This window comes from Syngnathus leptorhynchus, chromosome 11 (assembly GCF_054491065.1).
Source record: "Syngnathus leptorhynchus isolate UIUO chromosome 11, UIUO_Slep, whole genome shotgun sequence".
Classification (NCBI taxonomy): domain Eukaryota; kingdom Metazoa; phylum Chordata; class Actinopteri; order Syngnathiformes; family Syngnathidae; genus Syngnathus; species Syngnathus leptorhynchus.
Genome location: NC_141205.1, coordinates 4,045,681 through 4,060,275, shown reverse-complemented (window position 1 = coordinate 4,060,275; position 14,595 = coordinate 4,045,681). Strand labels below are relative to the sequence as shown.

General features: G+C 42.3%; 3 protein-coding genes and 3 non-coding genes across 9 annotated transcripts; 3 read left to right on the top strand and 3 right to left on the bottom strand.

Annotated features, from left to right (window-relative positions):
- The first annotated feature begins 167 nt into the window (after positions 1–167).
- On the top strand, positions 168–3,626 carry gnl3 (G protein nucleolar 3). The gene is made up of 15 exons (XM_085924708.1): positions 168–287; positions 373–431; positions 507–647; positions 794–913; positions 987–1,073; positions 1,142–1,277; positions 1,350–1,441; positions 1,699–1,849; positions 1,917–2,004; positions 2,086–2,263; positions 2,337–2,479; positions 2,680–2,816; positions 2,896–3,032; positions 3,221–3,278; positions 3,350–3,626. Exons 1-15 carry the CDS (start codon positions 275–277, stop codon positions 3,463–3,465), a joined length of 1,656 nt encoding a protein of 551 aa, XP_085780834.1. The 5' UTR covers positions 168–274; the 3' UTR covers positions 3,466–3,626.
- LOC147048910 (small nucleolar RNA SNORA47) lies at positions 1,493–1,628 on the top strand. Its single transcript, XR_015067666.1, has one exon. It is a non-coding gene; the product is annotated as a small nucleolar RNA SNORA47 (small nucleolar RNA).
- Positions 2,532–2,603, top strand: LOC147048909 (small nucleolar RNA SNORD19). The gene has a single exon (XR_015067669.1). It is a non-coding gene; the product is annotated as a small nucleolar RNA SNORD19 (small nucleolar RNA).
- On the bottom strand, positions 3,627–6,483 carry glt8d1 (glycosyltransferase 8 domain containing 1). 2 transcript variants are annotated; one of them, XM_085924709.1, is made up of 9 exons: positions 6,223–6,483; positions 6,032–6,130; positions 5,661–5,871; positions 5,434–5,551; positions 5,279–5,363; positions 5,066–5,178; positions 4,812–4,978; positions 4,614–4,726; positions 3,627–4,514 (listed from the first exon to the last, which is right to left on the bottom strand). In XM_085924709.1, exons 1-9 carry the CDS (start codon positions 6,230–6,232, stop codon positions 4,333–4,335), a joined length of 1,098 nt encoding a protein of 365 aa, XP_085780835.1. In that variant the 5' UTR covers positions 6,233–6,483; the 3' UTR covers positions 3,627–4,332. The 2 variants fall into 2 exon arrangements, with proteins under 2 accessions (XP_085780835.1, XP_085780836.1); XM_085924710.1 differs by having other exon boundaries at positions 6,297–6,483.
- A 2,617-nt stretch (positions 6,484–9,100) lies between these two features.
- Positions 9,101–14,588, bottom strand: stimate (STIM activating enhance). Of its 3 annotated transcripts, none has more exons than XM_085923307.1 (9): positions 13,946–14,588; positions 13,719–13,888; positions 12,906–12,954; positions 12,683–12,778; positions 12,432–12,553; positions 11,868–11,980; positions 11,311–11,388; positions 10,855–10,998; positions 9,101–10,333 (listed from the first exon to the last, which is right to left on the bottom strand). In XM_085923307.1, the coding sequence occupies exons 2-9, from the start codon at positions 13,852–13,854 to the stop codon at positions 10,220–10,222; spliced, it is 852 nt and encodes a 283-aa protein (XP_085779433.1). In that variant the 5' UTR covers positions 13,855–13,888; positions 13,946–14,588; the 3' UTR covers positions 9,101–10,219. The 3 variants fall into 3 exon arrangements, with proteins under 3 accessions (XP_085779433.1, XP_085779432.1, XP_085779431.1); XM_085923306.1 differs by having other exon boundaries at positions 13,719–13,872; XM_085923305.1 differs by having other exon boundaries at positions 13,719–14,588.
- On the bottom strand, positions 10,519–10,591 carry trnar-acg (transfer RNA arginine (anticodon ACG)). The gene has a single exon. It is a non-coding gene; the product is annotated as a tRNA-Arg (tRNA).
- Positions 14,589–14,595: the final 7 nt, after the last annotated feature.

The following is a 14,595-nucleotide window of genomic DNA, read 5'->3' as shown; positions in this document are numbered from 1 at the left end:
GGACAAAAACTAATTTAAGAAGTATATTTGATACAGTATCATTAAAAAATGGAACAAAATATATATTATCACGCACATTCTTGCACAGTACTTCACGCAGGTCGTTTTTATTCTAAACTTTAACGTTCCGTGATTTTAGTCATCACGACGAACCTCCCGATCGATAGGTGGCGGTATAAAATTAAAATGTTCGCCGAATAAAGCGGATATGACGATTAATGTCTTCCCCTGCACGTGTAGCACTTCACGTTGGTACGATCGACATTAGTTCAAGATGAAACGACCAAGTAAGTCGACACCTTTATGGTATTTCATAAAAATACAAATATGTTACGTTTGCTTAATGTTTAAAGTATTTTTCTTTCTTCTCAGAGCTAAGGAAAGCGAGTAAGAGATTGTCATGTTCTAAACGGTATAAAATCGAAAAGAAGGTACGATGATCTTTCGCAGTTTTTCGAGCATGGCTTTATGCACGTATTTTGCTTTAATGCTGCTCGTTTTTCTAGGTCAAAGAGCATAACAGAAAGTTAAGAAAAGAAGCCAAGAAGAAAGGATTGAAGAATCGACCCAAGAAAGATCCAGGAGTGCCGAATAGTGCTCCATTTAAGGAGGAAGTGTTGCGAGAGGCCGAGCAGAAGAGACAGCAGGTTTGGATGGAAAGCCGTCTGATCAGTCTAGTGTAGAAATACTGAAACGACTTGCATTAGGTCAGATCTACCACGTTGTCATTATTAGGCATGGTAATGATGTTAAATAGAAAAGGTACTAATTCTGCCACATACTGTCATCTCAGATTGAGGAGCTAAAAGAGAAACAAAAGCAAGCAGTAAAAGATGAACGTGCCAAAAAACGAAAACAGGAAAAGGAGTCTGGAAGTAAAGAAAAAGAACCCCAAGCCAAAAAAGCACGAGAGGTAATAAAAGCAAAAAAAAAAAAAATTTTAATAAAATATTTTTTAAAATCAAATTCATCCATCTATATTGCAGGATGATAAAGTCCAGAAAAAACATCCAGAAAAAAAGAATGCCGAACTAAGGAACTCTAAAAAGTTTCAGTGTGCTGAAGTAAACAAGGTAACGACAGCTTCCTTGTTAATGTTGTGTTTATTTCCTAACTCACCGGATTATTTTCCACTCTTAAGGTCATTGATGCATCTGATGTGGTAATCGAAGTGCTAGATGCTCGTGATCCAATGGGCTGCAGATGTCCACAGCTGGAGGAGATGGTGCTGCAGATGGAGGGCAACAAAAAGCTCATTTTTGCTTTAAACAAAATAGGTTAGGACGTGTCTCTATGCCGCTTGTTGTGTGTGCAGTAAAATTAAATGCTTCGTTTGTATTCTGTCATAGATTTGGTCCCGAAAGCAAATGTGGAAAAATGGATACAGAAGTTACAGCAGGAGTTCCCGGTTGTGGCGTTCAAAGCGTCAGTTTCAAAAGCGGTAGGAGCTAAATGATCTAAACACGGAATCCATTCTTGCATTTTATTTTCTTGGAGGTCAGAGAAGGTTGAGCAGCTTGTGTGGTGCTGTTCTTAACTGGTTACAACCTCCGATATGAACAATCAAACCACTCATGAAACGAGCTCGGCCATGTGCTGAGCTTAATTTGTGTGTTTGCGAACAAGTGATTGTGGTTCATTTTTAAATGTTTTTCTATCATTCACACATTCCCCTTTGTGGTTATATTTTTTTATTAGCAAGCGAAGAAGAACAGGATCAAGGCCTCCAAAGAAATCTTTGACAGTTCTGACGGAGCCACCTGCTTTGGAAACTCTCTTCTCTCTGAGCTGCTCACACGTTACGCCGCAAGCAAGGGGGCCGACTCTCGTCTTCGAGTGGGCGTAGTTGGTGAGTCTTGTGTCTGCTACTCCTGAAGGTTCTTTCCAAGATCCCACTTAACGATATTTCCATCCAGGTTTTCCCAATGTGGGTAAGAGCAGCTTGATCAATAATCTGAAAGAAAGTACTGCTTGCATTGCTGGTGTGAAAAGAGGCATCACAAAGTGAGTTATTGGCATTGTTAGCAAATATTGTTTGTAACTATTTTGTAATGTGTAAATCCTCAATGTATCGTTTTCCTTCAGATCCATGCAGGAGGTGAAAATCTCGAAGAATATCAATCTGTTGGATAGTCCAGGAATCCTGGCATGTCCGTCCAATCCGGCAGCCGCCATGGCTCTGAGGAGCTTGCAAGTGGAGGAAGGCCAGGAGAGCACGCAGGAGGCCGTCAGGGTTCTGCTCAAACAGTGCAACCAGACTCAGGTACTGTAAAGGGGCCGGCCGCAATCCCTGCCATGATGAAGTCATCTCATATTTTCTATTCTTCTTACTTCAGGTCATACTACAATACAATATTGCAAACTATAGAAACGTTGCCGAGTTTCTAACTTTGTTGGCCAAAAAGCGGGGCTTCTTGCAAAAGGGCGGAGTTCTCAATACAGCGCAGGCCGCATCAACGTTTCTGGAAGATTGGTCTGGGTGAGCTTTTTTTTTTTTATTCTGGTCAATAACCAGCTACATACATCTGGTGTGGAAATGAGGACAACATTTTTACACAGATTTCACAATGAAGACTCAATCCAACTCTGATCCAAACACCGTGCCACGCTGCCGAAGATGCTAGTACGAGCACGGGGATCGCTCTCTCATGTTTGGTCTATCTTTTGACTTTCTCTCAGAGCCAAGCTGAGCTACCACTGCAAACCCACAGACAAACAGGCCCCCCCCGCCTACATGACGGACGCCGTCATCGCCGACATGTGGAGCAGCCTGGATCGCGCGCAACTGCAAACGGGCAACGAGAATACGCTGAGAAGTACACGCGTCGGCCAACAGACATGCTCGAGCTACACGACGTTGTAATGTTGCTTGATAATAATTTCTCCTCCCTGAAGGTATAAAATTTCCAACCCCGGCCAACAGTATCAGCTTTACGTCGAGCGGTCCCACTAGGGGTCTTCTGGTGGTCAGCGACATCCCTGTGGAAAAAGCCAGTGTTGGACCTGTTGTGGAGGCAGAGAACAATAACCAGGTATATCACTTTGTTGATGGTGCCACATTTGACAAGTTTAACCTTAGCATGGAAATGAGGACAGAAGCATAAGTCTGAATTCAATCATGAAGACTTCTAATCCAACTCTGATCCTGCTGGTGAACAAACCTCTGGGAGAATTGTGCTCTTTCCATCTTTTAATTATTTGTTTTTTTCCCCCCTGACAGTCTGAACAAATAGCGGTTGAGACAAAGGCAGATGAACCAGAGAAAGTTTTATCGGAAGGTAGATTTGTTTTTTACAAATTCACAATCACGTGAACAACGCCCGCTTAACGCCTTGTTTTGTCTTTCCAGAAAAAACGAAACGTGTCCAGTTCAAGCCGGTGGCCATTGACAACATCCCCTCCGCAGTGAAAACTGATGATGATGATGATGATGATACCTATGACTTCAACACTTATTTTAAATGAACTTTCCCAGTCATTTTTTTTGGCTGGTGTGACAGATGGAAAAATATGATAAAATACTAACCTTTTATTTTTATGCATGACTCAACCAATTTAAGTTGAATCTCTGCATGAACATTTTGTATATAGATACGACTGAAGTCATAAACCAGAATTCGTTCCAATCTGTTAGCCAATGAATTTATTTCAGCTTTTTAGTTGTAAACATTTCATACTGTAGAGACCATCCACACCCATATTCAGGTTTGTCAAAGTTTCAATACAATAGTTCTACAAAATGGATTTCATGTACAATATAAAACACCACCTGGAATGTAATGGTTGCTTAGTGGTTTGCATATTACATCATCAGGGAGGAGAAAATATGAGAAAATGCCATTTCAGCACAGTTGGTGTTAATCATTATATAGAGACAGAAATGTGTATAACTTTTCTGAAGAGGCAAAGATCACTGATTATAAATGACCTTGAAGATAGTGCGACATTTTTTAATACATTTTCCACAGGAAGTATTGAACGGAGGTAACAGCATTTATGACTTCAAAGTGATCACTGTAAAATTTGGCAAAACGCTGCATTTGTCATTGACAACCATGCATCGGCTTTGTAAGTATGTCAACGCAGTTGGTGTGTCATTTTTCAAATGCCCACCAGGATTTTCAATGAGCTAGGTTTAGGACATCCATATGTTCATCTGAACTAAAACAGGTGTGATTTTAAAAGTAGTCCCCAAATACTGTTCAGTAAAATGACTAAATTAAACTCAAGTGGAAGGTTTTCTCATGGGTGGTCCTGAGAGGCATGTTCCTGCTGGCTGGACTGACTGGACATGCTCAGATAGCTGCTGCATTTCACACATTTTCAGTTTTATTAGTCCGCCGTGTGTATTCGTACAGGATGAAACTTTTCCAAGGGGTCTGGAATGAACCACTTGTCCCATACGCCAGTGAAGGCGGACATCCTGCCCCACGGCTTATAGTGTCCATTCCAATGAAGGAGTTTAGCTGCTTTGACAAATTGAGGTGAGTAGCGGTTTCCAGCACCCGTAGTACCTTCAAGAAAAGTCACAGTTGGAAGACGATCTGCATTATTATTTTTAGAAAAATAAACTTTTTAAGTATCTTGCCACATTTGCATAATTTCCAGCTTACCAAGGTGCCTAACATGCCACATGGGGTCAAGCGCAGAGTGACGCTTGTAAAAAACGATAAGAAGCGGGGGCGTGGTGATACTCTCAGCTAACGTCTTGCTGTACAGATCGTCCCTGGGGGGGAAAATAAAAAAGTGATGCAGGTACATTCAATGCAAAGAAACAAGACGGCTACATTTGTGCAGGGCGAATGACTGACTGCGTGTTGAGCTCCATCCAGTGCTCCAGCTGACCAGTGATGTTCAAGTTCTTCCACTCAGTCAAGTTGGCAACGATGACTCCCGGGTTGAATGAGCACGTGTTGGCTCTCATGCCTAGTTGTTTAATAGCCTCCTTTTTAAAATCCAGGAACCCCATGTAGTTATTCTATTGAAAGAAAGCAAACCAAAATGGTTTATGAATTATGAACACTTTTACTGTCATGTAACGTGTTGCTATGGAAGTACTTTTTACCTTAGTTCCAGCCCCCCGAATAATGCCCTTAGCGGATGCCGAATCGCAGTCATCGGAGAAGGCCGCTGCATGTCCAGGTTTTAAACTGGTGTCATAAAGATCTTTAATATCCCCTGAGCAAAAAAGGAAAATCAACTTTTGTTTTCCAGTAAAGACAATCAGGCTTAGATTAAAATGGTGTATGTTGGCGTGGAGTTTTTTTTTTTTTTTTACCTTGCACAATAATATCATCATCCAGATAAATGGCTTTCTCCACCTCAGGCAGGTATAAAGGCAGATAATATCTGGCAAATATCAGCTGGAAAAATAGGAATAAACTTGCTAAATAAATATGCTCAGTACTCTAAATGAACAAAATGTTGCCTCACTGGTTTTGTAGCCTCCAGAGTCTGAGGGTTTTTTGCTATCTTGCCAACCAGCAGCTCAGGCTTGAAGAGAACCATTTTGTATTTGATATTTTTTAGCCTTGGCGTACTCAACCACGTCCTGTAAATCAACAAAGTTTGACGATGATCATTCAAACCTCAGAGTTTTTCTGCAAGATAAACACAATGATCCCAGACATCTCCATAGCCATAGTGCTTCGCTGTCTTACATGAGATGATCGGCTGTGTCGTTCACGGTAACAATGGTGAAGACAACATTGGCTTTAGTGTTCTGGTAGATGCTGTGCATGGCGGCCACAGAAGCACCAAGTCTCTCCTCAGCAGCAGTCATGACCACAGGGATCTCATCCCCTTGTCTCTCCAAATCCACTCGAAGGTCAGGAGACAATTCCGCCTCAAAGGGAAGGATGGCTCCAGAATCTGCACAACACCACATATAGGATAGATCTTTGAATATTAAAATGACTGCAACAAAAATAGTAGTAGTGGCAAGTAATTCAGCTAGTACTGTCTTATTGTGAGGACAGAAAGGCGAGAAGAACATTCACCAAGAAATGCTTAGTTGAAGGAAAACACCTACGTGTTATTTCTTTGTGTAAAAAATCACTGAGGCTCAAGAGATTCCGCTGAATTATAATCAGGAAAGCCACAGCAAGCAACACGAGGATGACCACGTTTACTGGAAAACAATCAAGAGTACACATATTTAAAAATCCTGAGCGATGACTTCAAAATGTCTGATGGCCAAAAAAAAAACACGACTGCACAAACCTTTCCTCATCGCCTCTTCCGTTACTCCGCCAAATTATGCTCAATATTCTTGAGTAAATAAAGACGCCACGTACTTGTTTGGTAGGCTAAAGCACTTCCACGATGTGAGAAAATAAAACCATTCTCAATTTTGAGCACATTTAACCACCCGTGTGTATGTTAACCTTAAAATCTCCAAACATTTATTGTGTAGTAAAAACAGTTGCATGAGGATCATGGCTCGAACTGCCAACGCAACACCATCTGTTATCGCGGGTACCAAATGGTAGCCCACGGTAGTGTTGGCCCGTGACTGAACGATTCGTTTAAAAGAACGAATCATTTCAGTGAACGAGAGTGATTCGTTCTTTTTTTCCCGTTCATATTACTTTAACCAGTAGGTGTCGGTAATGCTCATTGAAGGTGAAGCCACCTCGCCGTAACACAAAACGAAGAAGAAAATGAGGTAAGTTCCCGTTCACGAACGAGTCGTGATTTGCATTTCCCGTTCACCAACTGAACGGATCTGTGAGTGAACGAATCAGTGAGTAAGTTATTTGCATTTCCAGTTCATCGCGAGAACAGACGGATCAGTGAGGGAAGGAATCCTGACTTTACCGTTCGCGAACGAGTCAATGGGTGACCTGCCTTCCTTCCCGTGCATCAACAGATCAGTCTGTGAACGTGTTGCGTCTCCCTCCTGGCGTGAATTATGTATGTTATGTACGATTGCTGGTTTAGAATGTACTTTTGTTATTATTATTTTAATAAATGTTTATGTTAAAAGTTGGCTCGTGTTTTATTGCTTGTTTTTATATTCGCCAATTAAATCTGACATTTGGTGAACTGCTTTATATGACAATAAATGTGTTTTAAGTTGTTATATGAGTTGGTGTCCCCCAAAATAACAAATGTCGGCATAACGTTTTTTTTCTTTTTTTCAACCTTTTATTCAAACACAAACACATTCTGTATAATAACACCTTTGATCATGATTTTTCCCTAATGAAGTGGCCTGTCATTAGGAACACCTGAAAATGGCGGTGTACCCAATGGAGTGTACGAATGACGTCACTGATTAAACAGCCAATCAGAAAGTGGGGGTGAGGGCGGGTGTGGCACTTTTCACTTTCAGTGAAGCTTTGACAATGATTTTTCCCTAATGAAGTGGCCTGTTATTAGGTACACCTAAAAATGCCGGTGTACCTAATGGAGTGTCAGAGTGACGTCACAGATCAAACAGCCAATCAGAAAGTGGGGGTGAGGGCGGGTGTGGCACTTTTCACTTTTTTTTAACGTTTGACCATGATTTTTCCCTAATGAAGAGGCCTGTTTTTAGTCACACCTAAAAATGTCTGTGTACCTAATGGAGTGTCCAAATGACGTCACAGATCAAACAGCCAATCAGAAAGTGGGGGTGAGGGCGGGTGTGGCACTTTTCACTTTTTGTTAACTTTTGACCATGATTTTTCCCTAATGAAGTGATTAGGTACACCTGTGTCCGTGTGACGTCACAGATCAACCAGCCAATCAGAAAGTGGGGGTGAGGGCGGGTGTGGCACTTTTCACTTTCACTTAAACTTTTTCCCTAATGAAGTGATTAGGTACACCTGTGTCCGTGTGACGTCACAGATCAACCAGCCAATCAGAAAGTGGGGGGTTGTTTGGGTGTGGCACTTTTCACTTTCATTTAAATTTTGACCATGATTTTTCCCTAATGAAGTGGCCTGTTATTAGGTACACCTAAAAATGGTGGTGTACCTAATGGAGTGTCCGAATGACGTCACATATCCAACAGCCAATCAGAAAGTGGGGGTGAGGGCGGGTGTGGCACTTTTCACTTTCCATGAAGCTTTGACCATGATTTTTGATATATATATATATATATATATATATATATATATATATATATATATATATATATATATATATATATATATATATATATATATATATAAATTCAGTGTGTGTGGGGGGGGACGATTTGTTGAACAATTCGTTTGAATGAATCTTTTGAGTAAACTGATTCTAAAGATTCCGTTCACTTAAAAGAACTGGAATGCACATCACTCGCCCACGGCGTGCCTGATTAGAAATGAAAACAAGCTAGATTGATGGGTAAAATTTAGAAAAATATACAAGTAAAATATGGTCGATTTGAATCAGTGTGTGTTATAGGTATTGTTTATATCATCCTCCCATCCATTTATTAATTGTAATAGTGTTAAGGTGGCCCGCCGCGGATAATGGGCGTGCCCGAACCGTCGCGATAAATGAGTCTCTCGCGAGAGGAATCTCGCCAGGGAGACAAAAAGTGCGTTTGAATCCAATTGCAGTGTAAACAAATGTCACGTGTGTGTCTGAATCTTTCAAATAGTGCTTATTTAGCATTCTAAATTGAGCTTAATATGTTTTATGTACATTCGTCATTCTCTTGTTAGGATGTTCTAGCAAATATGCCTGTCATATAGGTGTGCATAAACATTTTCTAAACATTCTTTTTAGTGAAACTTGTTAGCTTTAATCTACAATTGTTTTTATAATGAAGTCTAAATGTGAAACTTTACCATCATTTCAAGCTTTATAGTTAGGGTTTGAATTAATAGCCTTTATTATATTATTTTTTCTTACAGAGCAAACTTAAGCCGCTCTTCTCTCACCATCTCTTATGACTCTCAATATGGCTGAAATAAAGTGCTTTATTTGGACAGTGTTTCAATTAAACTGGGCCAGATTTCCCACTACATATATTCTGGAGTCTACTGAAATGAGATCAGGTCTCAAACATGGCTAATTCTACCAATAAATAACTAAACTTAAAAAAAATCTAATCTAAAATGTACAGTAATAACATTATGGGGTGCTAATCCAATAATCGGGTACCACGAGCAAAAGCTAAATTCAGCACCACCACACCACAGTTCATCACATTCTTTATTGAAAATTGATATATCACCATAGTTCGTCACATTCTTTATTGAAAATTCTTTTCTAATGATATATCACTACCGTTCTGTCCCTTCTTGCGAAACAGAAAGCATCACCTGGTTGAGATAAATGCCTCCTTTTAAATAAAAGCTCTTTTTTTTTTTCCTGCTACCATGAAACCCTCCACAGCGGTGCTGCTGCATCATCGCAATCACAGTAAACCTCTCGCTCCGTTTACGTTAAAGGGCTGCATCACTCACATCTACGGCAAACACTTGCACACACACACGGGCAAATATTTGCTACAAGCACCCTTTCTCCCAACGGTTTGGTCCACAGTCACTTAACAGTATTGAGGTCTATGCATGTCACATTCTTCAAATCAGAGCACTCCTGATTAAGCCCCATCATGCCTAAACATTTGAAGCTCTTATTAAAAAAACAAAACCCACAAAATTAACAAAACATCTGCTGGTAATGTCACTCAGGCACATGCTGTGCCAAAAAAAAAAAAACAGCAAAGAAAAGAGAAACAATGTGATCGCTTGTGCAAGAGGGGTAAAGAACACTTCTGGAGCAAAGCATAGTTGATCTTTTGGCCCACAAATAAAACCTGTATAAAAAAAATAATACAGGAGATTCAAACACAAAACAATTCTTCAGGGAATAAGACACACTTGACCAGTAGGGTATATATTTAAGGACTTCTGCAGTGACTAGACTTTGAGAATTATTATTTTTTTTTTTAAATAAATTTTGCTACATACCTCTACCGTATGCACAGAGGATGTGCACGTTCATGGCGGTACGTCAACATGAGAACACAAAAGGAATATGTTTCAAGATTACGCAACAACAAGGAAGAAAGCATTTGCATGGTGGTTGCGCTGCAGTACGTGCAACCATTTGTGTTTCCTATTATACTCACGGCAAACTCGCTCAGGTATGTCCATCCGAGCGTGTTTAACCTGCAGGAGTCATTTAGGCTACTGCTTTTAAAGGGGCTTCCTATGAGGAGGTTTCTGATGAATTCGTGGCGGAAGTGTGGGGGAAGCTACGTAGCCGGCCGCGCTTTCATGAAAGCGCTCGGTCAAACGGGAATCCCCATGCGCAGCTTCTTCTTCTTAACTGTCTTCAGACCCGTGAGGCGGCGAACGTCGTCCTCATCCGACTCGTCCATTTCGTCGTCTGCTGAGAAAAGGATCTTAAAAAAAGAGAGGATGAAAGGGGAATTAAAAAGCTTGTTGGCGGGCTTCTGTGAATGGACAGCACAGCACTATTGGATAGAAAGATAGAATTGCAACGTTAGATCTGTCGTGTAAATTCTGCCAAGTATTATTTTAGGGTATTGGAGACTTTGGTATTTGTAAAACGGAAAAGTTAAAAAGTCGAGCCAGCCAGGAGTCGAACCTAGAATCTTCTGATCCGTAGTCAGACGCGTTATCCATTGCGCCACTGGCCCTGTGCTTGGCTTGCACTCCACAGTGCATATTATGGAGGTCCGCCCCTCCCCCCACCTACCAGGCAGTGAGTGAGTCACACTGCGAGCGGGCCTTTGTGCACACTTCTTTGAGCATTCATGTGATTATGCTCACCAAATTGTCAAAGACATGTTTGTTATATTCCTCAGGATTGAAAGGTCTAATTTTGACTGCTTAAAACTACCGCTCAACAAATCTTGTTGAAGCGTCCAGTCAGTGCGTACTGCACCGGAGGGACACTAACCTCTGACTCCGAGTCATCGTGGGACAGAGCTCGCCTGTAGCGCACTTTGCCATTCCCCCGCGAGTCCTCCTCCCTCTCTTCCAGCTTTGCTTTGGTCCTATGCTTCTTCATGAGGAAATTGTCCACCACCCAAAACATGAGGGCCTGAAACACAAAAATGTACTTCAACAAACGGATGATTTACAGCAGAATGACAAATAACTCGTTTTCAAATCAGACAAGTAAACACTGGTCAAATATTTTTTAAAAAAGATATTAAAAGTGAAGACAATTTGCAATTCTAGTCATGACACACGAATTTGATGCACAATTTGTCTTGGCGGGCCACATAAAATGATGTGGCGGGCCGTATCTGGCCCCCGGGCCTTGAGTTTGACACCTGTGATTTACAGTATCATGTGAGGAGCTGATAATAAGCACGCCAAGACACAACATTTAGGAAGGAGCCGCACTTACATTAACGAAGAACGGAACGATGAGCATGACGATGGCCAGCTCCAAGTCTGGATTCTCGATGGGGTTGAGGAGCGCCAGCTGCAACGCACATTTTGCGCTTACACTTGTATAGCAAACACACAGTAAGCATTAGCAAAACAATGCTACGTGACCCAAGAAACAGTATGTAGTTCAACTACGCAAGTGGGACGAGAACATGACCGAGGTGCTTTTGCGTGAGACAGATTGCCGCCCAGTCACGTCTCAAGAACAGGTAAAGAGAAATGCAGGCTCAGTCCCAAAATGAAATGGATTCTTATTTGGACCTGTGCTACGCCCCTTCCCTTTTCAAGAAAACCAGGTCAGTGGTTGCATAATTCTGCAAATACAGAGGCATGAAAACATAACCTCAGTCCAGGGGCACCAAAAATGGGAGACGTGTGTGTGTGTGTGTGTGTGTGTGTGTGTGTGTGTGTGTGTGTGTGTGTGTGTGTGTGTGTGTGTGTGTGTGTGTGTGTATGACGACTGACATGAGTCTAACATTATCTCCTGAGTGACTTTATCCAGCAAATACTGACCTTCTTCCATTGGGGAATGAGAAGGACGAGCATGATAAGGACTTTCTCAAACATCATGATGAGGATGTAGAGAATACACTGGCCCAACCACGCTGTGCACTGGATAGGCTCACCTAAACACCAAACGGAACCAAAAAAAAATAATCATTTGGCATTAAGACAAACATGCAAAAGTACTATACCCTCAAATAGGTGAACGGCACAGAAAATTCAAAATAGATTTGCTATCAATCTTGTCATTCGTGACACAACCATTCATGACCCAGAGAATATTTCAGAGAAGTCAGCTCAAATTGAAAGTTTATTGGTTGGACAAATTCCAAATGAGTATTTCATGTTCAACATTGTGCTCATTAGTGCCCTCCTTTGGACATTAGTGGCATTAAAAGATTGCGATGGCCGACACACACGCGCGCGCGCGCGTCACGCGCACACGCACACGCACACACACACACACACACACACACACACACACACACACACACACACACACACACACACACACACACACACACACACACACACACACACACACACACACACACACACACACACAGACCTCACCGTATTCTCCAAAGCGGAGAGACTCCCACTGCCTCCACTCGACAACTGCACTGATGGCTCTGATGCCGGCATAGATGAACAACATGCCCAGAGAGGCATCCAATAGGAAGTTAATGAGGTATCTAGGAGATTAGAAACAGTTCCACAGTACCTTCAAGATGGGATGTTTGAGGTCCACTTAATGTACGTAATATCCTACGATACAATTTATGATTTAAAAAAAAAAAAAAAAAAAAAAGGGGGTGTCTCACAGTGAGCAGGGATCCTCCTCAGTAAGGTCTGAAAGGTAGACATTAGCAAAGTGGATGAAGAGCATCCCAATGGCCTGTTTGGAAGTATCCAGGAACCTGCAAGGAACAAATATGACACGTCTTGGTGTGGGCACACTGTATCGGGGAATGTCCTGCTGAGACCTCGAGTGGGATTCATAATAACACACTGTGGGCTGAGGAATCGTTCTCGTCAACAACTCACCAGATTCTCCAGGGTCTCCTTTCATGTTTGGGCTCCCGGAAGCGTTTCACTGCGCACAAATGAGACAGGATGTCGCTAGTTGCGATGATGCAATCGATCAAACATCCATCCGTTCATACAATCCTCATTAGGGCCGCGAGTGTGACTGACTTTGGATGAGAGTCAAATTAAGAGACCTTCTGGGCTTAATATGAAGGGGAAAAACAAATGGCCGTGCTCACTCCCACAACGGCGCAAATGTGAGTGTGTGTATATCTGCTCTTCACAATCATGCCCTGTTTTGTTGAAAAGAAGAAAACAGCTTCCAAGTGTTTTTGTGTTTGGGAGGTTATACTGCAAGCTGTGACGTTATGTTGGGAGCAAGAAGTGTGACTTCAGACTGAACACACCCAGCACACTCGCTGGTCATGATGAGTGGATCTAAGTGCACACTCACACACACACACGCAAAAACACACTAAATCGTCTGCTCACACTGCCACTTGGGGAAACATTCCCACCGAAACATTTCTCTGTGCTGTCTTTACAAGAGGCTGCACTGTGACGTCACACAGCTGTCAATGCCGTGCCAGACACTGACCCAATGGAACCACGGCAGAGTCTGAAAGCTCCGATACATATTGGAGAGGGCAATTTGAGGCTACCATGGAATAACTGATTTATGCTGCCAGATTTAGAATCTCTTTCTACCTGCATACGATGCATTAAAGTTCTGCGATAGCACTTTCCCCCTTGCATATCTGAGGTGGATCACAGTGACACACGTGAGTGATGCTTCTGGACACTTTGAGGTGTGTGTGCAGCCATACTCACACATAAGAATGCTGAAAGCCATCACAGCAAGGAGACCTTGAAGGAAGATTCCAAACGAGTCCATTAGGGCGCCATTCTCACAACCTCTGCTCTCAGTAGCAGAGGTCGGGTCCGAGGATGTGTTGCTGAGGGACATTACGTCCCCTTGCTTTGACTGTGTGTGCAGCACACTATCAGACATGGTTGGAAAAATAAGGACCAGACACGTTGGGGGGTGTGGGGGGCACCTCGGACGGTTTCTCCTTGCTCACAGGCCGTGGACAGCTCTGTCCTCCGGCTGCGGCAGATGTTGGTCAGAGAGGAAGAAGCACAGCCTTGTGGGAGGGATGGGGACCTCTCATCCTTATTTTTCCGATTCAAACATGCATGAAGTAAACATAGAGGAGCGTCGATCCGTGGCATTAATAGGAACTTAAAAAGATTCAATGTATGACTAACATCTGCTGTTTCGAGTCAGCAAGTCCATCGAGTGGAACCCGAGTAATTGGGTGTACTCAACATGATTCCGTTTTGGTAAGAAGCCCATTCATCAAAAGATACGTAAAATTAAGTAATTAAAAAAAAAAAAAAAACGCAGAGACGAACCAAGTGATGCTACTTTACTAGCTTAGCTTCCAGGCTAACTCATTAATGGTGCTATACTGAAACGACAAACCCCGTTCTTTGCTGAAGACGTCGAAAGTATTGGAGCAAGCACTCCGCCGATAAAGGCGCTCGTCCCGTGTTGTTTAAAAAGGTGAGCGAGCTGAAAAATTGCAGGTCATGACTCGCTTGCATCCCGCGGCTTCCCTACACAGCTTGCAGTGCCCACTCAAGTTGACAGAGGGAGGAGTCACGTGATCCACGCGTTCGCGAAATGTATTCTGGGAAATGAAGT

Bases quoted from the DNA above. Each gene is read 5' to 3' on its own strand.
- gnl3 (XM_085924708.1), top strand. The intron at 432-506 runs GTACGATGATCT...TCGTTTTTCTAG, and splicing joins GGTATAAAATCGAAAAGAAG to GTCAAAGAGCATAACAGAAA. The intron at 1,442-1,698 runs GTAGGAGCTAAA...TTTTTTTATTAG, and splicing joins AAGCGTCAGTTTCAAAAGCG to CAAGCGAAGAAGAACAGGAT.
- glt8d1 (XM_085924709.1), bottom strand. The intron at 5,872-6,031 runs GTAGGTGTTTTC...GGTGTTGTGCAG, and splicing joins TTTACACAAAGAAATAACAC to ATTCTGGAGCCATCCTTCCC. The intron at 4,979-5,065 runs GTAAAAAGTACT...TTCTTTCAATAG, and splicing joins TTCGGGGGGCTGGAACTAAG to AATAACTACATGGGGTTCCT.
- stimate (XM_085923305.1), bottom strand. From the start codon at position 13,899: ATGTCTGATAGTGTGCTGCACACACAGTCAAAGCAAGGGGACGTAATG. The intron at 11,389-11,867 runs GTCAGTATTTGC...TGTGCGTTGCAG, and splicing joins TCATTCCCCAATGGAAGAAG to CTGGCGCTCCTCAACCCCAT. The intron at 10,999-11,310 runs GTAAGTGCGGCT...TTTGTGTTTCAG, and splicing joins TCGTTCCGTTCTTCGTTAAT to GCCCTCATGTTTTGGGTGGT.